The sequence below is a fragment of the Phascolarctos cinereus genome, unplaced genomic scaffold (assembly GCF_003287225.1).
Source record: "Phascolarctos cinereus isolate Bilbo 61053 unplaced genomic scaffold, phaCin_HiC Scaffold_2;HRSCAF=192, whole genome shotgun sequence".
In the NCBI taxonomy this organism is placed as follows: Eukaryota; Metazoa; Chordata; class Mammalia; order Diprotodontia; family Phascolarctidae; genus Phascolarctos; species Phascolarctos cinereus.
This window is the reverse complement of record NW_027555625.1, coordinates 95,381,078-95,407,237: the sequence shown is the minus strand read 5'-3', so window position 1 is coordinate 95,407,237 and position 26,160 is coordinate 95,381,078. Positions and strand designations below refer to the sequence as shown.

The following is a 26,160-nucleotide window of genomic DNA, read 5'->3' as shown; positions in this document are numbered from 1 at the left end:
CCCATTTGCTTTGAGATAGCTCTAATTGTTAGGCAGTTTTCCCTGACATCTTTCCTAAATCAGTTCCCTTGGCAACTTCCACTCATTGCTCCTACAGAACAAGTCTGTCTATCTCCTTTTCCATATGACAGCCCTTCAAATACTCGAAGTCAGCTATCATTTTCCTCCTCTCACCCCTCTACCTCAAGTCATCTCTTTTCTGGGCTAAATACCCCTAGGGCTTCCAACGTGCAGCCACTGCAGCTTCCCAGAAGCTCACTCACTACGTATTTAGGGAGTTTAGACCTTAGCAGATGAGACAGCGTTGCATAGATGCTGAACTGTACAGTATGTACAAATACAGTAAAGTGTTGTCTTATTTGGGGCATTTGACTGAACAGAAAGATTCTACTTACACAGCCACCAATCTAATTCAGCCCTTTTTACAACTCCACTAGACTATTCCTCCTAAATGGCTTTCCTGCCTTCTCTCTCTACTAGCCAAACCATTCCCCTACACAAGGGCCAAAGTAATTTTCCTAAAGCTCCTATCTAACCATATCATTCTCTCAGTAAACTCCAAGGATTCCTTATTGACTCTAGAATCAAATATTATTTCATCTTTATTGCATCCTTTTAATATGCCAATTTTGTTGTCAATAAACATTTATTAAGCACGTACTATGTGTCAGGCACTGTGCTAAGTGCTGGGGATACAAATATAAAAAAAGACAATCCCTGCCCTCAAGGACTTACAATCTAATGGGGAAAAGAAAAACACCAAAGGAAGCTAAAAAAGAGTGAGGAAAAAAGAAAACAAGGCATAGGGGAGGGTAATGGTGGAGAGGTCATTTCAAGAAGTCCCAAAGTTGTATAGCCCAGTGAGAAATGTGTCTCATAATTTACATATTTGTTAGTATAGTAGTATACATATGTAAGTATATACACATGTAATTTATAAATATGTAAACATACACATATTAGGGATACATGTGCCAATTTTTTAAATTGGTGGAATGTGTGATCAGAAAAGCTTGAAGATTATCAGTCTGAACTCAAGTCCTCAAGAAATAACAATAGAAAGGTCATCAACAATGAGATCCCTCGAGGCCTGTAGAAGGTCAAGGTCATTAGTTTGGTCAGTGTGGCAATGTAATGAATATTAGAAATCTTTCTGTCAATGGTCACAACTCATTATGCACCAGAGGCTCCATACCAATTCATAAGAAACCTTACAAATGTAATGACTGTGGGAGGACCTTCGGTAATGGCTCAAACCCTATTCAGCATCAGAGGATTCACACTGATGAGAAGCCTTAGAAATGTAAGGATTGTATCTGAAAGAAGGCAGAGAGAAACAGAAAGGCCTTATCTAGTGACTTTTCAGAGGGGAGGGCCACTTTGGAAGCACCTGCCCAAGGTAGGGATAATAATCCTAACATCCTACATGATTGTTCTGTACTTTCTGAGGCACTTTGTTACAGACACTGTAAGAAAAATAGTTAGCATTTATATAGTGCTTTAAGGTTTGCTAAGTGCTTTCTGTATATTAGTGCTCTGCAAATACGATCTCATCCGATCCTCACAACAACCCTATGTTTTGTTGTTCAGCCATTTCAGTCATGCCCAGCTCTTCTCAATCCCATTTGGGATTTTCTTGACAAAGTGGTTTACTATTTCCTTCTCCAGATCATTTTATGAATGAGGAAACTGAGGCAAGAAGGGTTAAGTGACTTGCCCAGGGTCACACTGCTAGTAAGGGTCTGAAGCCAGATTTGAACTCAGGACAATGAGTCTTCCTCACTCTAGGCCTGGCACTCTAGCCACTGCACCACCTAGCTGCCCCAGTGAGACAGCTGCTATTACTATCCTCCTTTTACAGATAAGGAAACTGAGGCAAACAAAGGTTAAGTGACTTGCCCGTGGTCTTAGAGCTATTAAGTTTCTCAGGCTAAATTTGAACTTCCTGACTCCAGGTCCCAGCACTCTACCCACTGCACCACCTAGCTGCCTCTATGAGACACTCACTCCAGTGTCTGAAGTTGAGTTCAAAATCAGATTTTCCTGACTCCAAGTCCGTTACATCATAGTTGCCTTTGGCTTTCATTCTGAATTGGTAACAACAGTGGCTATCATCTACAGAAAGCATGGGTGTCTTTACCCAGAGTCTCAAAGCTAGTTAACTGCAAAGCCACAATTAAGAGCCCAGGGTCAGGGTCAGCTAGGTGGTGCAGTAGATAGAGCACCAGCCCTGAAGTCAGGAGGCACCTGAGTTCAAATCTGGCCTCAGACCAAATACTTGACACTTACTTACTAGCTGTATGACCCTGGGCAAGTCACTTAACTCCAACTGCCTAAAACCAAAAAACAAACAAAAAAAAAAGAGCCCAGGTTTATAGAATATTGGTCCAAACTCCTTTCCTCTAGCTCAGCCATTCTCAAAACTTTTGGTGGCAGGACCCTTTTATATTATTAAAAATTACTGAGGAATCCCCTATCACCACCACCAAGAGCTCTTGTTTATGTGGGATATAACTATGGATATTTACTGGACTAGAAATTAAAGTGTCTTAGTATTACCATGAAAATAGTTTTGACTTTATAGACCCCCTGAAAGGATCTTGGGGCCTCCCAGAGGTCCCTGACCACTAATCTTTGAGAACTGTTGCTGTAACAGATACATTGTACATTTAAAGTGTAAGTCGTACGACCACATTGGAAGCATCCTGCCTTGAAACAGACAGAAAATGGCTAACTCATGGGTCTCCCCGGTCCGGTGTTCATTGAATTTCCCATAACCTTCAGTGTACAGACTCTATACAACATAAACATCACTTGCTGTGTTACAGAGCCCTGGAATTGCCCCAATCTTAACTAATCCCTGCTGTCCTTTGGGCTGGAACTGCTTCCCACAAAACAAATTTCCTGCTGAAATTTTGGGCAACGGCTCCCTCCACAGCAGAGCAAAGCATAGGAGGGAGATTCCTGCCTTGTAAAGAAAATAGGATGAAAGCTTACTGGAAATGTGCTCATTAATGGCTTTTACCATCCCCAGAACCTCAGTACTTCCTCTCAGATATATGAAAAAATGCTAGATTGGTCCCCGCCTTTTCAGCCAGCTGCCTTTGGTGCTCTAGAGTCTCAGGTATTCAGAAGTACATGTATCTATTAGATAACTACGCATTTTCCCTATCTTCACAGATTGATCCAGAATACCAAAAATCTGGTGTACATCGGGCCTGGAGCCTTTACAAACCTTCCACGGTTAAAATATCTGTAAGGAATTCTCATTTTCTCAAAAACAGGAATTTTTTTTTGCTTTCCAATAAAGATTAAATCAATTAAAAAGTTGAAAAGAAGCTATTTCATAATGATAATAATGCACTTAGCACTGCTTGTAAGTTTGGCCTTATGCATAGGCTCACAGTCATAGGATGTTGGCACCAGAAAAGCTCTGACAGATTATCAAGTCCCATTCCCATATTAAGAGTAAAGAAAATGAGGCCAGAGAATTTAAGTGATTTACCAAAAAGTCACACAGCTAGTAAGTGGCAGAGCCAAAATGACCAGAAGCTAGGCCATCTGACTCTCAGTTTAGTGCTTTTTCTACTGCCCCATAGCATTAGACAGGTGTACTTCAAGTTATTCATAGGCCTGGTCCTGAAAATCTGGGTGTCATTTCAAGCCCGTCTTCAATTCACTAGAGGAGCCAGTTATCTAAAAAGTAGAAGAAGAATTTATAGAGGACCTACTATGTGCCAGGAACTATGCTAAACCCTTTTACAAATATGATTTCATTTGATCTTCACAGCTATGTGAGGTAGACGCTGTTATGGTCCCCATTTTACAGTTGAGGAAAAGGAGTAAAAAAATGTAATGCTAAATCCTTTGGTTAAGGAGAATAATCCTTTTGCTATATGGATAATTGTTCCCTCTTTTTTTATTAAGTTCAATTTTTTTTAATGTTAGATTTTCTTCATTTCAATTCAATAAGCATTTACTGTCTGCTATGTGCCAGGCACTGTACAAAATACTGGGGATACAAAGGCTAAAATTAAATAATCCTTGCTCTCAAGGAGCTTATTATCTACTCAAGGGATACAGTAGGTATACAAGTAGGTTCATACAAATCATATATATGTGTGTGTGTGTGTATAATATATATATTATACACACACACACATATATATATACACACACACACACACACACACACACACACACACACACATATATAAATGTAAAACAAAATAACTGAGGATTTCAGGAGATGGTAAGAGCACTAATAGATGGGGGATCAGGAAAGGCCTAGATTTTATGAATGAGAAAACTGAGGCAAGAAGGGTTAAGTGACTTGCCCAGGGTCACACTGCTAGTAAGGGTCTGAAGCCAGATTTGAACTCAGGAAGATGAGTCTTCCTCAGTCTAGGCCTGGCACTCTATCCACTGCCACTAGATACCTCTAGAGCTGTGCTTTGAAAGAAAATCGAGATTGTACAAAGAAATATAAATTCCTACAGCTCCTGGCACACAGTAGACACTCGATAAATGCTCATTGATTGTTTAGGGAGCGCATTCTAAATGTGGAAGACCACTAGAGCAAAGGCATGGGGGCAGGAGAAGAAATAAAAAGTAGAGACCACCTGTCCACTTAGACCCCTTTAGAATATTTTGTGGTTTGTTCCATCATTCCAGTCATGTCCAACTCTTCATGTCCCAGTTTGGGGTTTTCTTGGCAGAAATACTGGAGTGGTTTGCCATTTTCTCGTCTAGTTCATTTTAAATTGAGGAAACAGAGACAAACAGGGTTAAGTGACTTGCCCAGGGTCACAAAGCTATTAAGTGTCTGAGGCAAGATTTGAACTCACAAAGACGATTCTTTCTGGCTCCGGGCTTGGCACCCTAGCACTGTGCCACCTAGCTTCACTTAAACTACACATGAGTGTTCTCAATCATATGCAAGACTTCACTCATTCAAGAAACATTTATTAAGCACCTGCTCTATACTTTGCATTGTGCTAGGTCCTGGAGTACAAATTCAAAAACAAAATCATCCCTATCTAAAAGGAGTTTATATTCTACTGGGGGAAACAACACCTACACAGAAAAGTAAATACAAGATATAACCAAGTAATGTATGTAAAGAAGAGAGTAGTAAAAACTAGAGGCATCAGGGAAAGTCTCATTTATGAGATTGTGTGAGCTTAGCTTTGAAGGGAGCTGGGATTTCAATAACTGGAGATGAGGAGGGAAAGAATTCCAGACATAGAAGACTGGAAATGGAGGCTACTATCATAAAAATAGGTGGGGAAATTCTGGCGAAAAATATAATGCAAATTATGTAGAAGACTTATAAAATTTTAGCCGACCAGCAGCTCACTGTGAGCTAAAACCAGCCATAGTACTCATCCTGCTGGGTGGGTTAGGGCAGAGGAAAAAAGTCATCTCTCAGCTATACTCTACACTAGGCAAAGCCTTACTGGAATACTACACAGAGTCTGTGGTCATCACCATGATTATTGTTATTCATAGTAATAATTCATACTTATATAGCATATGACAGTTCACAATCTCCTTTCCTCTGAGGTAGGCAGGGCAAATATTATTAAACACCTATTTTTTAGATGAAGAAACTAAGGCTCATGCTGCCCAAGGTCTCATGGCTAGTAAACAGAAAATCTGGGATTAGATTTCATTTCTGCAACATCTATCTGAACTTTACCTTCCCTCAATGCTCTGGTGCTTTTAAGCTCAGAGAATCTGCATAACCAAAAGCAGTATTGAAGTCAAACTCCACAGTCTAATTTCCCCTTTTACTTCATGTGAAGTTGAGTCTTTCATAGGTTTTCTTTTCATTTTCTCACGTTAATGCCTTAATCTCCCACCCCCTTCACCTTTCTCTTGCAGGAGCATCTGTAACACAGGCATACAAAAGCTCCCAGATGTTACAAAGATTTTCTCAGCTGAATTTAATTTTATTTTGTAAGTACTAAGCTAATTGCTATGCATAACAGCTTCACAATCGTTGTCAAAATTTGGAAAGTAAATATTTTTTATTTCTCTCCTCAAGGGAAATTTGTGATAATTTACACATAACCACCATCCCAGGAAATGCTTTCCAAGGGATGAATAATGAATCTGCTACACTGTAAGTAAACTCCAAGACCCAGTGGCTCTTGGGCAACCATAAGTACTTTTCTCACCTCCAGCTCAAGGGTTTTCACTGGTTGGAAGGTTTCTCTTTCTTAACTAAAATTCACACTCATTATTAACATTGTCCTGTACATGGAGTTAACAGCAAAGAATAGGTATAATGATCTGTTCAAATTGTGCATGTAGCAAATGATCCCAAGGTAATGGGTTGGTTCAGTGTGAACTTTAGTCAAAGGAGTTATTTGGATAACAGATCTGGCTAACTGACTCTTTTCTTCTGTAGCATTGGTGAGATGTTTAGGCACTGAAAAGACACAGCTTCAACTTTTTGTATTCACATTTAACTAGTATGGAGATGAGGAAGCTAAAGCAGGTAGGGGCTAAGTGACTTACCCAAGGTTACTCAGCTAGTAAGTACCTACTAGGGCAGGATTTAAACTCAAATCTTCCCAACTCCAAGTCCACCATTTTATGAACTATGCCACCTTGGTAGTGTATTGTTATTATTATAAATTAGCTACTAAATCAAAATGGGTTGCTATCTATGTCAGTGAAAGGAATTACAGCACCTAGAGTTTCTTTCCCCCACACTGAAGAAATCACAGATTATTCTTTTATTCTTAGAATATTATTTTTACCTGACTTCTGTCAGTCTTAAATCCCATTTCTTTCATGATTCTCTCAAATGGCTCTGTCTCCATTACTGGATCATCATCATTCACATCTACTAAACAAAAGCTTCCCCAAACCTCTGTCCTGAGCCTTCTTCTCCTCTCTCTCTCTACTCTCTTAGTGATCTCATGCACTCCCCAAAGGTTCAATAATTATCTCTGCAGATGAGTCACAGATCTACAGATTCATTTCTTATCTATACCCTGAATTCCAATCTCATATTGCAAACTGCCTATTGGCTATCTCTACCTGGATGTTCTATAGGAATCTCAAACTCAACATGCCCCAAACAGAACTTATATTTCTGTAAACCCATCATTTTTCCAAACTTCATTATTTCTCTTGAATTCAGTACCATCCTCAGAGTAACATAGTTTTCTAACTTTGTAGTCATCTTTGAAATTTCCTTTTCCCAAATCCCCCAGATCCAATCAGTTGGCAAATCTTACTGCTTCAACAATCTCCACACACTTGCCTTTTACTCTCTTCTCTCCTCTCACACAGACACTGTTATGGTTTAGGCTAACCCTTTCTCCTCTCATCTGGACTTTTGCAATAGCCTCCTGATGATTTCGCTGCTTTCAGTGTCTCCCCTTCTCCAACTCATTTTCCACAGATTTGCCAAAACTATATTCTTAAAACATACATCTGACCATCACATTCCTATTCCCACTCCCCAATCAAATATTTGCAACATCTCCTTGTTGTTTTGAGGATACACTACAAAATCCTCAGCCTGGCATTTAAGGCCCTCCACAATCAGGCTTCCAACTCCATTTACAATCTTATTTCACATTACTTCCCATCACACACTCTCCACTCCAAGTCAAAATGGACTGCCAGCTGTTGCCAAGTCACACCATTCTATCTGCCACCTCTGGGCCTTTGAACAAGTAGACCTGCATGTGTGTACTGTACTTCCTCCTCACCTCTACCTCTCAGAATTCTGACCTTCCTTCAAGACACAGCTCAGGTGCCACCTCCACAAAAGGCCTCTCCTGACTCCCCCAGTTGATGATATTCTCTCCCCTTGATATGACTTTGCATTAGGCAGCATGGCATAATGGTTACTGAGCCATCCCAGGAATAAGGGTGACTTAGGTTTTAATCCCACTGCTGACACTCACTGGCTCATTGACCCTGGCCAAGACTCAACCTCTCAGTCTCTGCAATTTATGGCTAAGACCATAAGTTGCAGAACAGTTGCAGCTCTTCATTGGTGGAAGAGTTGCTTCACCAGGAACTATTTATGCTGATGGAATCACAGATCCAAAACTTTTTAATGTGTAGGTATCCACTGTGGCACAGTGGACAGAGAACCGGGCCTGGAGTCAGAAAGTGAATTCAAATCTCTCTTCAGACACTTACTAGCTGTGTGACCCTGGGTAAGTCACTTAACCCTGTTTGCCTTGATTCCTTATCTGTAAAATAAGCAGGAGAAGGAAATGGCAAACCACTCCAGTATCTTTGGCAAGAAAGCCCCAGAAGAGGTCACAAAGAGTCAGACATGACTAAAACAATTCAACAACAAAATATATTTTGTACATCTATGTGTATATATAGGTATATTATATTTTCTCATGTGTACATGAATACACATATAGAATGCAAGCTTCTTGAGGGTAAGCATTGTTTTGTTTTGTTTTATATCCCCCTAGCATCTAGCACAGTGCTTTCCACATAGGAGGTATAGGATCAATGATAGATAGAAAAATAGATAGATGATGGAACATTTATTAAGTACTTGCTGTATGCCAGATCCTATACTAAAAATTGGCAATACAATTACAAGCAAGTAAGACAGTATCTGTCTTCAAAGATCCTACATTCTGATGGGGGAAAACAACACAGAAAGAGGAGATGGAAAGAGGTGGGGAAAGAAGGGGGAAAGGATATGTGCCTCGGCATGGTGTAGAGATGATTGGGAGACGGCATAAAGGCCAAGATGAGGCAAAATTCAGCTATCAGAGCTAGACAACCCAGAGGCAAAGTCCAAGGTTATAGTAGTGGGGAGATGAGAATGATGACTGGAGCATGAGCTGCATGTGAGGAAATGGCCAAGAAGTGGCATGGAGGCCTGACTCTGGGCAACATAAAGTGAATGTTTACTTAACGGTGGGAAAATGTGGTTTCTTCTTCCTAAGAGATCTCTTAAAACAGGAGAGATACACTTAGATGCATGCACCTGGAATGACTTAGAACAATCATAATTAGACTTGGATAAAATGACCTATAGGTAGAGAAGATAGGTGGCTTCCCACCTAAGGATTATGTGATTCTAACACACTTGGGCAGAGCTGGTAGTAGGAATAGACAAGTTGGATTATTTCCTAGGGGCAATACATTGGGAAAGTACAAGGGTCACTTTTTTCTACTCTATTTTTTAATTCAATCATTCATTCATAGTATTTTATATTTTTCCCAATTACATGTCAAGACAATTTTTACCATTCATTTTTACAAGATTTTGGAGTTCCAAATTTTTCTCCTTCTCTCCCTCCCTTCTCCTCTCCCTAATACGGTAGGCAATTTAATATAGGTTATACATGTGCTATCATGTTAAACATATTTCCACATTAGTCACAGTTGTGAAAGAAGAAACAGATTAAAATGGGAGAAAAAAAAACATGAAAAAGAATAAAGCAAGTAAAAAAAAGTATGCTTCGATCTGCATTCAGAGTCCATCAGTTCTTTATCTGGATGTGGGTAGCACTTTCTCTTGTGAGTCCTTTGCACTTGTCTTGGACCATTGTATTGCTGAGAAGAGCTGAGTTATTCATAGTTGATCATCACACAGTGTTGCTGATACTGTGTCCAATGTTTTCCTGATTCTGTTTATTTCACTTGGCATCAGTTCGTACAAGTTTTTTCAAGTTTTTCTAAAATCTGCCTTTTCATCATTTCTTATTGCACAATAGCATTCCATTACATTCCTATACCACAGCTTGTTCAGCCATTCCCCAAATGATGGGCATCCCCTCAGTTTCCAGTATTTTGCCACCACAAAAAGGGCTGTTATAAATATTTTTTCACAGGTAGGTCCTTTTCCCTTTTTTACGAACTCTTTGGGATACAGACCTAGTAGTGATATTGCTGGATCAAAGCATATGCACAGTTTGGCTGCCCTTTGTGCATGGTTCCAAACTGCTCTCCAGAACGGTTGGATCAGTTCACAACGCCACCAATAATGCCTTACTGTCTCAATTTTCCCACATCCTCTCCAACATGTATTATTTTCCTTCTTTGTCATATGAACCAAACTGATAGGTGTGAGGTGGTACCTCAGAGTTGTTTTAATTTGCATTTCTCTAATCCATATGCCTATGGATAGCTTTGATTTCTTCATCTGAAAACTGCCTGTTCATATCCTTTGACCATTCATCAACTGGGAAAACAAGGGTCACTTTTAAATATTACTTTTCAGGAGTGAATTTATTTTCAATGTTAGAACTAATTATATTCACACAGAATATGCTTTTGTTTTGTTTTGTTTTTGTAATAAGTCAAGTTGCATGCATTACAATGAAAGGTCAAAGCATCTGGTGAACAGTTAAGACAGAGAACTTGTGGGGATAGGAATTTTCAAGCCCAGTCTAGAATGCATGATGCCTTTTACCAGCTCTGCAGTGAAGATCCATGAAATGGAATACTTACTGAGTGTCTATTACATATATACTGTATTAAGTAAGCACTGAAGTGAGGACAAGAGAAATCTAGGGTATAGACCCCTTTCAAAGAGCTCACAACCTACATGAGGAAATCAATACTTATGTACTAGGTTGAAATCTTCTTGAGAAAGAGGAAGCAGGGTACAGGGCATGGGGTCTAGAGTTGGAGAAACTGGGTTCAAATCCTGTCTCTGGAAACCTCCTCATATTACCACAATCAAATCACTTAACCTTCCTGGGCCTCAGTTTCTTCAACTGTAAAATGGGGGTAAGAGGATGGGAAGAATCTAAATATCTTATAAGATTCCCTTTGGTTCTAGATCTATGATCCTATGAGAATCGGGACTGTGCCATATTCATCTTCACGTATATCTCAAGGCCCAGAAAAATGTTAGGAGGAACTCAGTCAATGTTTTTTGAGTGAGTGAATAAATATATGAAATCAGGGGAAAGTAATTCAAGACAGTGTGAAATTGTATGGTGAAGACAAGGGCTATCAGACTTCAATGAAGGGAGCCTAAGAATAGTCAAGGACAACTTCATGGAGAAGATGAGGCTTAAAGTCAGGGAATCCTAGCAGCTCAGGGCTGGGAGAAACCTTAGAGATCATAGAGTCCTACTCCCTCATTTTATGGATAAGGAAACTGCACTCAGAGAGGTTGAATGGCAGTAATGACTATGGCATGTGAAGGGGATATTTGAGGAAAATGGGAAAAGGAAAGTAATGAGAAACAGGGGTTGGACAAGCAGGTTAGGACCAGATTACAGAGGGCATTAAATATCAGGACAAGGATTTTAAATGAATGACTGTGGCTAAAGGCTAACCTAGGGAGGGGCTTCCATTACACTGACACTTCATTCTTGAATATTTCATTGTTTCCAATGGATCTATGATCTCCCTGAAGTAGAAACACCCACTGTAGTACAGACCGAAACAATTCACAACTTCTCTTCCTGTGTGACTCTTGTCTTCTATATCCCTCCCATAAATCTTCAATAGCGAATGCCATGCTATCAAACAGCCTTCTTTTAGATCTCTTGATATTGGGTGACTACCAGTGGACCATATGGGTTATTATCTCGTGATCTCGCTATGTTATTGGCCCATCTCCTTTTTTAATCATACAGTTTTTTAATAATTCTTTCTGTACTGCCTCTCTTGTACAATTCTTCATTGTGTAACATGCAACAACCTGCTAATGTTCACTGTGTATTTCTCCATTGTCTTTTGGGTGACTTGTAACTTTCATTCTTTGTAGACTATGATATTACATATTTTCCCATGATGCAGCATTACTGGAAAAACAGATGTCCAAAATATGGGCCTTTGTTTTACAAAAAAAAATTTGGGCCATTAAGAATACAATATAATTTCCCAAATGCAGTGTAACCCAGTCTCCTTCTATTCAATTCTGGTTCCAGTTCATTATCCATCTGCAGTGTATTCCAAGATAAATGTATTAATAACAGCAACAGAGTTATAATAGCTGGCATTTACATAGTGCTTTAAGGTGTACAAAACACTTTATTACATTATCTCATCATGTCCTTATTGCAATTTCCATTATACAAATGAGGAAACTGAGGCCAAAAGAGGCTAAGTGATTTGCCCACTACTAGTCAGCTTCTGAGCCTGGATTTGAACTTAGGTCTCCCCAACTTCAGATCCAGAATAAACCTGGATACCTATGGGCTTTTCAGCCAATACATTATCATATTCTGAAAAATAAGCACTTTATCCACTTAGCTTTTCTGTGTGAATTGTTAAATCAAACTCTTTTAAATTATTATGGCCCTCATGGAGAAGGCTCTGCAACGTTCCAGGGTTTGACACAGTCAGCACAAGGTCATTTACAAATAGGAGCAATTGGAGAACCTCATTATCTGTAAATAGAGAATCCTCTTCAATTTAGATCCTTTGCTGTGCATCTTTCATGACCATGTCAAACTCCTCTGGCAAGTTTGCACCTCCTTGTTTTATACCTCACTTGATATTGACAACCGGAGGATCAAAGTATGCTATCTCTTATGTTGACTTTCAATGAATTTTGTGTGATTTTGACATATGTATGGGTGATACGTTGTTGGAAAAAGAGCCTTTAGAGTAGCTTTATACCCTGCTGAATCAAATTTTTAGTAATAAACAACAAGCAGAGTGGGATCTTGTATTCTCTCCATGCATTTCAGTCAGTCCAGTGCTTAACATAGTACCCAGCATATCGTAGACACTTAATGAATGCTTGTTGACTTGCCTTGACTAATGGCTGTGAAGATGTAATCTGCTATAGATTATTATTTACAAAATCCTTTCTGTTGCCTTCTTGTATATTCATCAAAGATGTCTTCAACATACATGTGGATTATTCTCATAAAGATTTTATACAATTGGGAAAGCAGGCCTATGGGTTGGTAATTATCCAAATTTTCTCAGTCCTGACAAGGAATATTATTTTTCCAAGTATTTCATATCCTCCTCTGTCTCAGTTATCTTGACAATTGACCCCTCAATGCTTTCAAATTTTTGTCACCTCTAGCATGAACGTCTTCTGTGTGTATTTGGGCTAAATCATCTGCTCTTTCATCTTTGTTTTCTTAAATACCATTTCTACTTCTTCATGTGGCACACTGAGGAACATTATGTTAGAATGAAAATATGGTGGCTCCAGTGTCATTAATGGACAGAATAGTTTGTCACAGTCATCTGAGAGATGTTTTACATTTCTCATCTGCTGGCTTCCTTACAGTCTGATTCCTTATTATTCTTTGGATGGTCTGGCTTACTTGGATTTTTTGCCACACTTCTTATAAATTTAATTTTCCCTGCAATATTTCTTGCTATTATTTGGGACTACACTGCACATAATCCTCCAGTGTCCTCTTCCATGAGACTTTATAAATGAGTTTATATGCTAAATTAGTGCTGTATTTGAATGCCATATGTTTCTAGTTGGCACAGAAATAAAGTCTTTGCTGACTGAGACAGTTTTGGGTCCCTTTTGATCTCTTCAGTATGGTGATGGGTCATCAGTTAAAATATTTTTAAAGAATGATAATATGATTTCATGTTTTTTTCCCCATCACCTCTCATTTTGTGGTATGGAGCTTATTCAGATAGACTAAATAAAGTTCTTTCATTTGTATCCCATATTTTCTTTTAATTTTTAATCATTATTCTAATTTTGCATTGGTTTTTATCTTTGTGCTAATAAGTCGATATCTGATTGTATGCTCATTGCTCATTCAGAAATTATTCCTACATTGGTAACTAGTAATTTCCTGTCCATTAAGATATAATCAATTTCATTTTTGTGATGTTATGCCTGTCAAGTCTAGAGACATTCCAACTCTTTTCTTGAAGAAAGCCCTTGTGATAAATAGGTGTGCAAGGCTTCTCTATAAGCCATTGATGGTTTTGTCACTTATTCTGAGCCATATTTTCCAATATATTTTTTCACAATTCTTCTCCATTACCATTTTTGCATTGAAGTCATTAAATTTTAAAATATGTGGATTTAATTTAGAAGGCCTTATTCACTTGCTCATAGAATTTTTCTACCTCCTCATGATCTACATTAAATGTTGGCATATAAGATACAATTATCTTTTTGGTGGTCTTTTTATAAATGCTCATCATAAACACTCCAACTAAGATGAAGTGTCTTGTGAAATGATGCCTCTTCTTGTCTTTGGACATATGATATAACTCCTCCAGCTTCTAATTTGCTTCTCCAAGAAAGACCTATGAGTCATCTTTCCATTAAGCTGCATCTTTCCATTATGACTTCTGGTTTCATTTATAGCAAGAATATCAAGATTAATTTGAATAAACTCCTTCAGCAGTATGTCTACTCATTGGCCTCTGGACAAGGATCTCATATTTAGGGAACTGACAGTTAGGTTAGTGCCCATAGACAATTTTAAAATTACATAATTCTAAGCTACCTCTTTCTCTTTTTCCACTATTCTGCCATCATCACTGCAAAAGCAGAAAGTAGCTGCACAGAACTAAGGGCTAAATTGCATTTTTTTCTTTGCTTCCTGAATGGCCATAGCCAAAGAATCTGTCACTAAATGGCTAGCTTACCAGTGATAAACCTTTCACATTTAGGTAAGCTGGTCCTCAGACAGTAGATGCAATACACATAGTTCAGTGGAAATAATTCAGCGGAAAGCGCAAGAGTCAAGGGACCTAGGTTCAAATCCATGACCTTGGGCACATCATTTAACTTCTAAGACAATTTTTTCATCTTTAAAGTAAAAGGTTTCAACTATATTGCCTCTAAGGGACCTTCTAATTCTAAATTCATGATCTTTGTTTTCACTGGGACAACACTCAAAGCTTTCCCAGCTCAAACCTCAAAAAGCCTCCCATCTACCTTTTATCTGGCCCTGTCACCTTTGACTGAGGATACCCTAGGGCAGAGGCATCAAACACATGCAGACCACATGTGGCATATAACACTCCTGAGTGTCATTCAAACCAGATCAAAATATAATTGGGAAATACTTAACAAAATAAATAAAAACACAATAAAACATAGCTAATGTGTGCAGAGTTTCAGGCCAGAAATCAGGAAGACTAGACTCATCTTCCTGAGTTTAAATCTGGCCTCAAGCACTTACTAGCTGTTCATTTAACCCTGTTTGCCTCCATTTCCTCATCTGTACAATGAGCTGGAGAAGGAAATGGCAAACTACTCCAGTATCTTTGCCCCAAAACCCCAAAAGGGGTCACAAAGAATCAGACATGACGGAAATGACTGAACAACAACAAAAATATTAATATGTACTTTTCTAAGTCAATATGCAGCCCTCACAGACCTATATGTATAGTTGAGTGCCCCCTGCTTGTTTCTATTTGAATTTAATACCATTGCCATAGAGAATAAAGTCTCAGGAAGCATGGTCAAGGGCTCAGCTGTCACTAACTTGTAATAGGCTGTCATCATGCACAACACCTCAGGCAGTTTATAGCACAGCCCGGTACATGAGCTGTCCCTAGAGACACACAGATTACTGCACATAAGAAGTTTCAACCGCCTCCCTTGCTTTCTCTCTCACTTGCCTATCAAGACAATTAACTCGATACTCAGTAGACCAGAAATACTGCATGTTTGTTTTTTCATTAACTGTCTACATGCAGCTTCCAAGCAAGAAAAGGTTAATGCTCTCTTTAGCTCTATTGGAAACAACTGCTACCTTCCTGTTCCCCCAGCAAAACTGCCTGGCCCCACCGATTGGGATGGGGAACCTGCGGCCTCAAGGCCACCTGTGACCCTCTAGGTCCTCACATGCAGCCCTTTGACTGAATCCAAACTTCACAGAACAAATCCCCTTAATAAAAGGATTTATCTGTAAAACTTGGACTCGGTCAAAAGGCTGTACCCAAGGACCTAAAAGACCACATGTGGCCTCAAGGCCACAGGTCCCCACCCCTATGTTAGCCCATCTGATTTTGAATAAAAACTGAAAAATGAAAGGGATATAAAGTATACAATTATCCCTTCCATATCATGACTCTCCCCATCATGGTTTCAATTATATAGTGGGTCAGCATAAGAAATTAAATGGGAATTTTGGGGGTTGTTTTCTGGAAACCACAGATGAAACATAGCCTATGACCAAATACATAACCCAAATTTTACAGTAAGGTACTGTAAACACCATCATAAAAGAAAAATTTAAAAATTCAGATTTCTCTGCTACGAAGGAAGGGCCAAAAACGTTTACACAGATTTTCCAGATCTCCGAGGCACCATGCCCCTAACCCCCTTGATATAGAAGGGATAACTGTATGCAGGGGAATATAGTGCAACTTAACATAATGCAACCTAAAAGGATTAGTATTTGATGCAGAGTTGGAAGAAGGGAGGGAGGAAAGGGAAGGAGAAAAAGAAAAGGAGGATAGTAGCAGATTGTCACAGGTTAATTCAATCAGTAAGTATCTAGGGGGCAGCTAGGTGGCTCAGTGGATAGAGCTACCAGCCCTGGATTCAGGAGGACCTGAGTTCAAATCCAACCTCAAACATATAACACTTACTAGCTGTGTGACCCTGGGCAAGTCACTTAACCCCCATTGCCTAGCCAAAAAAAATTTAAAAAGATTAAAAAAAAATCAGTAAGCATCTGTTAAGCACCTATTAGTACCAGGTAGGGGGTGGGGCAACAAAAGTGAAATGGTCCCTGCCCTCAAGGAGCTTACAGTGTAGCATAGGGAGATAACATGTATAGCTATAGGTAGATGATCCAAGATAATTTAAGGGGAAAGGCACTAGCACAAGTTAAATAACTCCAGGGAAACTCAATCAGGGAAACTCCATCTAAGGGGTAATGGGAAATTCTTGTTACTGTAAAATTCCACACCTCCACACAAACACTGCACAATATTCTTATTGTGGTGCCATTAACTTATTATTGTTATTATTGTAAGGCTATCAATGTGCCCCCATGGGATGTAATTGCCCTGCCTCTAAAATTAATGACGAGTCTGCCATATCCATCATGGCCCACGGTGGCATCATGGCTCCCATTTTCCTCAGAGATTAGCAAATCAATTGGAATGGGAGAGATTAGTCATTTACCTAGCTAGTCCTCTTGTTCTAAGTGAATAGGCCCTTCTGTGAGTGAAGGATCATGCAGTGAACCCCAGTGAAGTAATGGTATTATGCTTAAGGAGAAAAGCATCGGTTTCTCAGCTCTAAAGCTCAACTCCATAATTAGAAAATAATAAGAGCAAACCTTCTCTTCTCATCATTAGTGGTATTTGAGATTTTGCACTCTGTGTGGCCCCTCTTCCCCTCCCCTAGCCCAAATCCATACCAACTCCAAGCTCATTTGCTAAAAACAAAACATTTCACTAGATGCTTGAGTAGCTCAGTAGGATGAATGCCAGGGCTGTGCAAGTCAGTGCTAATGTTCCTATATGGCTATGTTTGATTTTCATGCAGGCATCTCAAGAGGATGCCTTTAAACTGATCTCTTAGACTAATCAGGAGTCACTGAGCTGCATCACAGCTGAAGCCATCTGCCCTGATCCTGAGCTACAGACTGGGAGCCAGGAGACAGGGACTCGAGCATTGGCTCTCCTACTGATTAGCTGTGTAACGTTGGGATTCTGGAACTCAGTCTCTTCTGTAAAATCAGAGGGATGAACTAGATAATCTTCAAAGTCTTGTATAGCTCTCACATTCTATATGGTGCCACAGTTCATTCAGCACCCCCAATCTTCTCTCTTGTAAGAAGAGGAGATCACAATGACGATCTAAGGTTTCTCATTGGGGGGCTCCCCCTAAAGCTGAGATCTCTTTTCCTTCCCCCTCCCCTTCCATAGTACTGGACACTGGCTGACCTGCTTTCTCACCCCATTTCCCATCCCGCCCCACACACAGCCCTCTAGGCCCAGCTCCACCTGACTTGGAGACCCTCATGGCTGCAGCCAGGGAGAGGATTAGCTTTGAAATCAAGGAGCTCTTACCACCTGCCCCCTTTCTTGACCTCAGCCGCTCCACTCGACTCAGCCAGGATATGCATGAGAACAGTGAGGAAGGAGGCAGGGACAAGTAGCCATGGGGATTCCCTGTCCCAGTCGCAAGCTCAGTCCTACCTAATTCTTCCCAATCCCTGCTTTCCCAGACCATCCTTCTCAATTGTCCCATCTGGCTGTCCACTCCAATAGTTTCCTCCTTTATCCAGGGGTGGGGAACCTGTGGCCTTGAGGCCCTCTAGGTCCTCAAGGGCGGCCCTTTGACTAAATCCAAACTTCACAGAACAAATCCCCTTAATAAAAGGATTTATTCTGTAAAACTTGGACTCAGTCCAAAAGCCACACCTGAGGACGCAGAAGGCCACATGCAACTGCAAGGCCTGGAGCCTGAATGTCCCTTTTCTCACACAAAGAACTGGGAATAATAATAATAATAATAATAATAATAATAATGCCTAGCATTTATAGCCTACCTACTAAATATCAGGCACTGTGCTAAGCACTTTACAAATAAATTATCTCCACTGATTTTCATAACAGTCTTGGAAGTGATGTGCCATTTATCCCCATTTTACAGATGTGGAAACTGAAGCAAATAGAGGTGAAGTGACTTTCCCAAGGTCACACAACTAGTAAGTGTCTGAAGTTGCATCTGAACTCAGGTCTTCCTGACCCAAGCGAGGTCAGACACTTTGATATCAACATACTCTTTATCCCCTGCTGCCACTTTTAGACATGCTCTCCTGCACCATTGGCCCTTAGCTACTATCTCTTCTCCTTTTAGGCTCACTTCATTCTCTCCAGAACCTTGTTGCTGTCATCTATGACTTCCAAATCATTCCTCCTCTTCCCAAACAAGTTCAGTACCTGGCTCTGTTTTTCTCTACTCTTCAAGAGATTATAATAATGACATATAATAATATTTTAAATACAATGAATAAATAGATAAGTAATAAAATATAATAATAAAAGGATTTGTGCTGTTAAGTTTGGGGTTCAGTCAAAGGGCCACACTTGAGGACCTAGAGGGCCACACGTGGCCTTAAGGCCACAGGTTCCCCACCCTTGTCTTATCACTTCTAATACTTTGGCCTTCTATTTCCTCAGCCTCCCCAACTTCAAGGACCTCTGTCCCCAAACCACTTCAACCACAGAGAAGCCTATTCACCCCTTCCTCTCAGTTGTATTTGCCCCACATGTAGGACTCCTTAGTTAGGGCTCTGGTCCCAAGAGGCTTAATTTGGAGCATCTTAGCTGAGAACTCCAGAATTAGGAATAAAACCCAGGTTTTACAGTACTATAAAGATCAAATGAGGCTAGACGAAGGGTCAGGAGACCTAGGCTTTAGTCCTGAGTCATAGAATCTCGAAGCAGGAGCAGACCTTAGAGGTCTTCCAGTCCAGCCTGGCCCTGAACTGCCTCTCTGCTGCAGATCATCCATTCTCATCTCGAAACCCTCCCGGGAGAGGGAAACCTCTCCCTTCCAAAGCAGCCTAAGCTAAACTTTTGGACAGCTCAAATTTGGAGACAGTCTTTCCTTGCTCCAAGCCAAAGCTTGAAGCTCTCTGACTCTTCTGTGAGCTAACTATGTAACTTTGGGCAAGCCGCAACCAGAATTTGCCCTTGATCCTCTCAGAGTCATGAGGACCATGTGTAATGGTGTTGCTACAAGGACTGTATATGAACAGTCTTTACTACTCAAATATATGACATCATTATCAATGCCCAGCTATTCAGAGTGGCTCATCTTCTGAGTCTCCTTTTAGCTAGCCAAGGACATTCCAGTGCTAAACTCTGGCCCAGGCTGAGGAAGAAAGCATTTACCCTGTGTCAAGAGCAAGGAGTTAGGGAAAAGAATCTTTTGCCATTAGGAGTTTCAAGCAAGTGTTATGCCAGAAAGCATAGGATATGTTAGTTTCACTAGAGTTAGCTTAACAAAGTCTAGTTTTTCATGTCAATATCTCCCTAAAAGTAAACGATTATGAGTCACAGAATGCATTTTTGCATTGGTCAGAAGCCCTGTCTCCCCCTACCTTCAATACATACAGATATGTTTCACTGGAAGCAACCCTGATGTATGAAAATCTGCATTTGCAACGTTTAAATCAATTCAACAGACAAGTATCAAGTGCCTACTATGTGTAAAGCACTATGCTAGCCACTGGATTAGTTGAGCAATAATGATTCACTTTGCAAAAGTGCAAAAATAAAGATTTCCTTACATTAAGTTCTCCCGAAGCATTTAAATGCTATAATAACAATAAATAATAATAGATATTTCTATAGCACTTTGATGTTTAAAAAGCACTTTACACACATTATCTCATTTGATCCTCCCAACAACACTTAAATGAGTGCTGCAGGTATTATTTTCCCCATTTTATAGATTAAGAAACTGAGAATGAGAAAGTTTAAATAATTTGCCAAGGATCACATGGTTAAGAAATTTCAGTGGCAGGATTCAAACTCAGGCCTTCCTAACTTGAAGAACTATGCTCTACATATTATTCCAGCCTTATGAAAATATAATCTACCCACAAGTTTTCATGCCCATAGTTAATGTGAAAAGTAAGGACCACTTACATAGATAAATATACTAATAAACTGGCTTTGTAGGGGCTTTCCAAAAACCATTGGGGGATGGAGGGAAGGATTAAATATAACAGAGGTCCTGGAAGTGATTTTGTAATATAAAGGGAGAGGGAAAAGGAATCCATTCTGGAAGAAAGGGAAGAGCAAGGGTAGAAAAACTTATCACAAGCCAGCAGGAAGTAATCAGCTTATTCATTTAAGAAGCTGGGTCTCCTAACAGAGCACTAATATGCTGGGAAACTTAAGCAGTACTTTACACAGACAAGAAAAGAGTTAATGCCAGGTCCTCTTTGTTTATGAATGTGCTATTTGTGTGCAAGTATGAAAATATATTTACAAAAACATCATCTAGAACTTTAATATCTAAAACAGTGTGTCACGTTACTCCAGTTATCAGGTCACTTTTGGAGGCCTTGGGGATTTGTAAACATGAATCAGAGAAGTTTAGAGTTATAAAGAAGGTCAGAAGCCATCTAGTCCAATGCATACCCAAAAAGGAATCCCTGCTACAACACAGCACAAAAATAGTCATCCAGCCTGTCAATGAAGCCTTCCACTTTGGGGAGCCCACTACCTACCTCCTGAGGCGGCCCATTCCACTTTGGGCCCGGACAGCTGTTATTGTTAGGAAGGGTTTCCTGGCATCAGTCTAAGACTTGCATTATTGCAGCTTCCACCCATTATTTCTGGTTCTATCCCCTAGGACTAAACAGACAAGTTTAAACCCTCTTCCACATGAGATTCCTTCAAATACTTGAACACAACTATCATGTCACCCCATGAATCTTCTCCAAGCTAGACATTCCTTGCTCCTTAAGCTAATCCTCATAGGATGTGGACTTGAGGCCCTTCCCTCTTCAGAATGCTCTATGGCTTCTCAACATTCTTCCTCAGGGGAAGCACCCAGAACCAAACACAGAAACAAAATACTATGAATTTGATCCAACAGGGGCAAAGTCTAGCAGGACTGTCACCTCTCTGTTCCTGAAAGTGCTTCCTCTCAATGCTGCCAAAGAGTGGGTTGCCTTTTTTTGGCTGCCACATCACGCTGCTGATTCACACTGAGAACGAAGTCCCCTTAAACCCCTAGATTTTTTTTTAGACAAACTCCTGTCCAGCTATGCCTCTCCCATCTTGTATTTAGGATGTTGATTTTTTTTAATCCCTATAAGGAGTTTTATATTTATTCCTATTGAATTACATCTTACTGGATTTATCCTGATGCTAAAGCTTTTGAATCCCAACTGTCTACAAGATACAAAATAAACCCACAAAACCAATAGTGCTTTTACCTAATAATAACAAAATCCAAGAAGACATCATGGAAAGGAGAATCCCATTCAAAAGAAGTACACAATGCATAAAATAGTTTAGAGTCAATCTACCAAAGCACACTTAACATTTGAACAGATCAGATTATAAAATGTTCTTAAGGGAATAAAGAACAATCTAAATAGTTGAGAGGAATATTCAGTGCTCATGGCTGGAACAATATAACACAAACAACAATACTACCAAGGTTATTTTATAATTTTAATACTATTCCAATCAAACTACCAAAGGAGTATTTTATAGAACTCAACAAAATAATACAAAAATTCATTTAAAGGAGCAAAAGATCTAGACCATCACTGGAAATAATAAAAAAGGTGGAAATGAAGGAGGAAGAGCACTTCCAGACCTCAGAGTAAATTATAAAGTGGCGATTATCAAAACCTTTTATTATTGGCTAAAAATTAGAAAAGTAGTTCAACGGAACAGACTAGACAAAGGAGAATAAGAAATCATTGAACTCAATGACCCAATGTCTGATAAACCTGAAAACACTGATTTCTTAGAAAAGAAGCCCTTATTTGTTAAGAACAAATGGGAAATCAGTCTGGCAGAAATTTGGCTTATTCCAACACCTTACACCATATGCCACAATAAATCCAAAATGGATAAGCAACCTGAATATTAAAAGTCATATGATGAAAAAAATTGAAAGAGAAGTGGATCATATTCCTTTCATAGCTATGGAAAACTGAATTCTTAACCAAAAAATGATAAAAAAAAAAAATAATAATTGCAAGAAGTAAACTAAATAATTTAATTCCATGAAATTGAAAACCTTTTCTACAAAGAAAATTAATGCAACTAAGACAGGAAAAGAAATAGTCATACGGACAAAAAAAAAGTTCAAATTTCTCAGATAAGCACTTGTACCCAAAATACACAGACAACAAAGAGAAATATGGTAAACAAAAAAGGTACTACCCAACAAATAAGTACTAAAAATATATGAACAATTTTCAAAATAAAAATTACAAATTCTTGACAACTATGAAAGAATGCTCCAAATCATTAATAAAAGAAATTCAGAACAGCTCTGAGGTTTCACTCCATACCCAGCAAATTGGGAAAAAAAATAACAAAAAAAGAGAATAGTCAATGTTGAAGAGGTTTTGGAAAGATAAGCACACTAATGCATTGTTGGTGCAGCTGTGTATAACCATTCTGGAAAGCAGTTTGGAAATATGCAAATAAAGTGGCTACCCTTTGACCCAAATATTGAACTATTAAAGATATACTCCAAGGAGGTCATTGACAAAAAAGAAAGACTCCATATACACAAAAACATTTATAGCAATACTTTTTGTAGAAGCAAGGAAATGAAAACAAAGTAGGTTGTCCATCGATTGAGGAAGGGCTAAACCAATTGTGGTACATTAATGGAATGGAATGTTACTGTGATGTAATGTCTCCCTCGTCTTAAAGAAAGAAAAAAAAAAGATGTCCCTTGATCCATCCATCCCTGATAGCGCTTCTCCCTTTCACTCTCATATTATTCCTCCCTTTTGTGTTTATACTCCTTGACAAGGCCATCTACAATAAGTACCTCCACTGCCTTTCCTCTCACTCTCTAGACTCTGCAATCTGCCTTCTGACCTCATCATTCAACGGAAACAACTCTCTCCAAAGTTACTAACAATCTCTTACTTACCAAATCTAATGACCTTTTCTCAATCCTCATTTTTCTTGACCTCTTTGAAACCTTTGACCCTGTCAATAATCCTCTTCTCCTTGATACTCTTGTGTCTCTAGATCTTTGCAATTCTGCTCTCATGGCTCTTCTCCTACCATCTCACTGATCTATCTCAGTCTCCTTTGCTCAATCTTTATCCAGGTTACACTCACTAATAGTGGGTGACCCAGGGCTCTGTCCTGTGCCATCTTCTCTTTCTCTATACTACTTCACTCGGTGATCTCATCAGCTCCCATAGATCCAATTACCATCTCTATACAGATGATTCTCAGATCTGCTTATCCAGCCCTTACTTCTCTGGTGACCTCCAGTCTTACATCTCCAACTGCCTATTGGAACTATCTAAGATGCCCATCCTGTAGACATCTTAAACTCAACATGCCCAAAACAGAACTCATTTCCTAACTTCTCTATTACTGCTGAAAGTTCCACCATGCTCAGGCTTACAACCTAGGTATCATCTTTTATAATTGACATTTTTTCTGCTTTGTTTTAATATTGTTTGATGTCTCATGGAGTCATTGAATGCTGTGTGATCTCTTCTAGTTTTCGAAGAGTCCATTACTTCTTTAAGCTTTACTATTTTCTCTTCTAAGATATTTATTTTTCCAATTATTTCCTCCAGAGCTTTTGTTTCATCATTTAATCTCTTGCTTTATTTTTCCTAGTTATTTGTGTAGTCTTTCAGATGATACAAAGTTGGAAGAGATAGTTATGTTGGATGACAGATCATGAAAGACCAGATATGACAGTCTAAAACTAAAAAGATTCAATTTAAACAAAGATAAATGTTAAGTCTTGCATTTAGGTCTCAAAAAATCCATTCTACCTTTATAGAAAGGGAAAGGCTTAGAAATTCACATAGGAACAGACTAGGGGTTTATGTACTACAAACTCTATATGAACCACTCAGGTCCTCAATTTCTTCATCTGTAAATGAGTGGGGGTGCAGAGTGGAATAAATGACCTTTAACGTCCCCTGATTTCTAAATCTATGATCTAAAGATCCTATGAACATGGTGGTATAGCTTATAAAAAAGTTCATGCCAGAATGTCAGTCAGGCAATAGGCACATATTAAGTGTTCCCTATGTGCCAAGCACTGTGCTAAGTGCTGGAAATACAAAGAAAGGCAAAAAACAATTGTGCCCTCATGGAGCTCATAATTTAATGGAGGAGACAATATACAAACATATGCGTAATTCTGGAGAAGCCACATCTTCATTTCCAACTAATTCCTATATGCTTTAGTATATTTCTCCTGCAACCTCTTTACCGAGTAATTAATGAGCCTTAAACAAAGGTTACCATCTGCCCATACTTAGATGGACCTCTGTGATCACATTCTATGCCACTCTTACCCATATTCTCCAATAAATCCTCCACAGGAGGTCCACCTAATCAATCTGTCTGATCAATAAGCATTTACAGTATTAAACACCAACTATGTACCTAGCACTGTGCTAGGCACTGGAGGTCCAAAGACAAAAATAAAAATAGCCCCTGCCCTCAAGAAGCATCTGTTCTGTTAGAGGAGTGCACTGGAAAGTCTTTGAAAATGCTCCCCAGAACAGGCTATTCATGCCTTCTCAGGATCAGCCAAGCCAAATTCACCATGATTCATCCCCACCAGGAGGCTGGGCACTGAGTGATAAGGTATCTGATAACGGCAACCTGAGTAAACAGCTTGCATTTATTGACCTCCAGCCATCAGTCTGGCCCTGTGGTGGGCCCTCTGGAGTTACAGATGGAGCACAAGACATGGACCCTCTTCTCAAAGGGTCTACAGTCTAACTGGGGAGAGAAGACTAGCTCCAGTAGACCACCAGGGAGCCCAACTCAGAATATTATCTGAGTGCTGTGCTATAACACAGAGCAAAATTCTACAGGAGTTCATAGGAGAGAGAATTCATGGAGAGCTGACATAAATAAGCAGGGGAAGCTCCCTAGGGATAATGAGTGCGACTTGAACTGGAAATGAATAGGGAAACCAGTTGGGTGCTTTGAAGAATATCCCTAAAATAGATATATGGTACAGCTGCACTGCCTTCTGAAAGTTTGCTATAACAGTTAACAACCTGTTTCATAACTCTATCTCACAATCATGAGTTATTTTGTAATGCAAATAACTCCTCGATAATTTATGTTTTGGAAACTTTTTTCCCAAAACATCTAGCTGTGTCACTTCCTTTCTCTGGGCCTCAATTTCCCCATCTGTAAAATAAAGGCATTGGAGTAGATGATGAATTTAGGGTTGGAAGAAACCTTTGAAGTCATCTAGTCCAACCCTCAAATTTTATAGCTTGAGTTCTTAACCTTTTTGCATCATGGACCCCTTTGGCAGCCTCATGAAGCCTATGGACCTTTTCTAAGAATAATGTCTTTTGATACTTGAAGGAAATGCACATCTCAGATAGTTAAAATAAGGGTGTAATTTTTTTCCCCATGTAAGTTCATGGACCTTTGAAATCTCTCCATGGACCTCGTAGGAAATCTATGTACCTCAGCTTAGAGCCTTTGTTTTGTAGATAAGAAAACTGACACCTAGATTAAATGACTTTTCCCAAAGTTATAAAGGTCAAAAACAAC

The 26,160-nt window shown here is 39.3% G+C and overlaps 1 protein-coding gene across 2 annotated transcripts in view; it reads left to right on the top strand.

Moving 5' to 3' along the window:
- Window positions 1–26,160, top strand: part of LHCGR (luteinizing hormone/choriogonadotropin receptor) — an 84,256-nt gene that overhangs the window by 35,768 nt on the left and 22,328 nt on the right. For both annotated transcript variants that reach the window (XM_021001328.2, XM_021001324.2), the window contains exons 4-6: window positions 3,181–3,255; window positions 5,887–5,961; window positions 6,050–6,127. In XM_021001328.2, coding sequence (XP_020856987.1) covers window positions 3,181–3,255; window positions 5,887–5,961; window positions 6,050–6,127 — 228 coding nt within the window. The remainder of the gene's footprint in view (window positions 1–3,180; window positions 3,256–5,886; window positions 5,962–6,049; window positions 6,128–26,160) is intronic.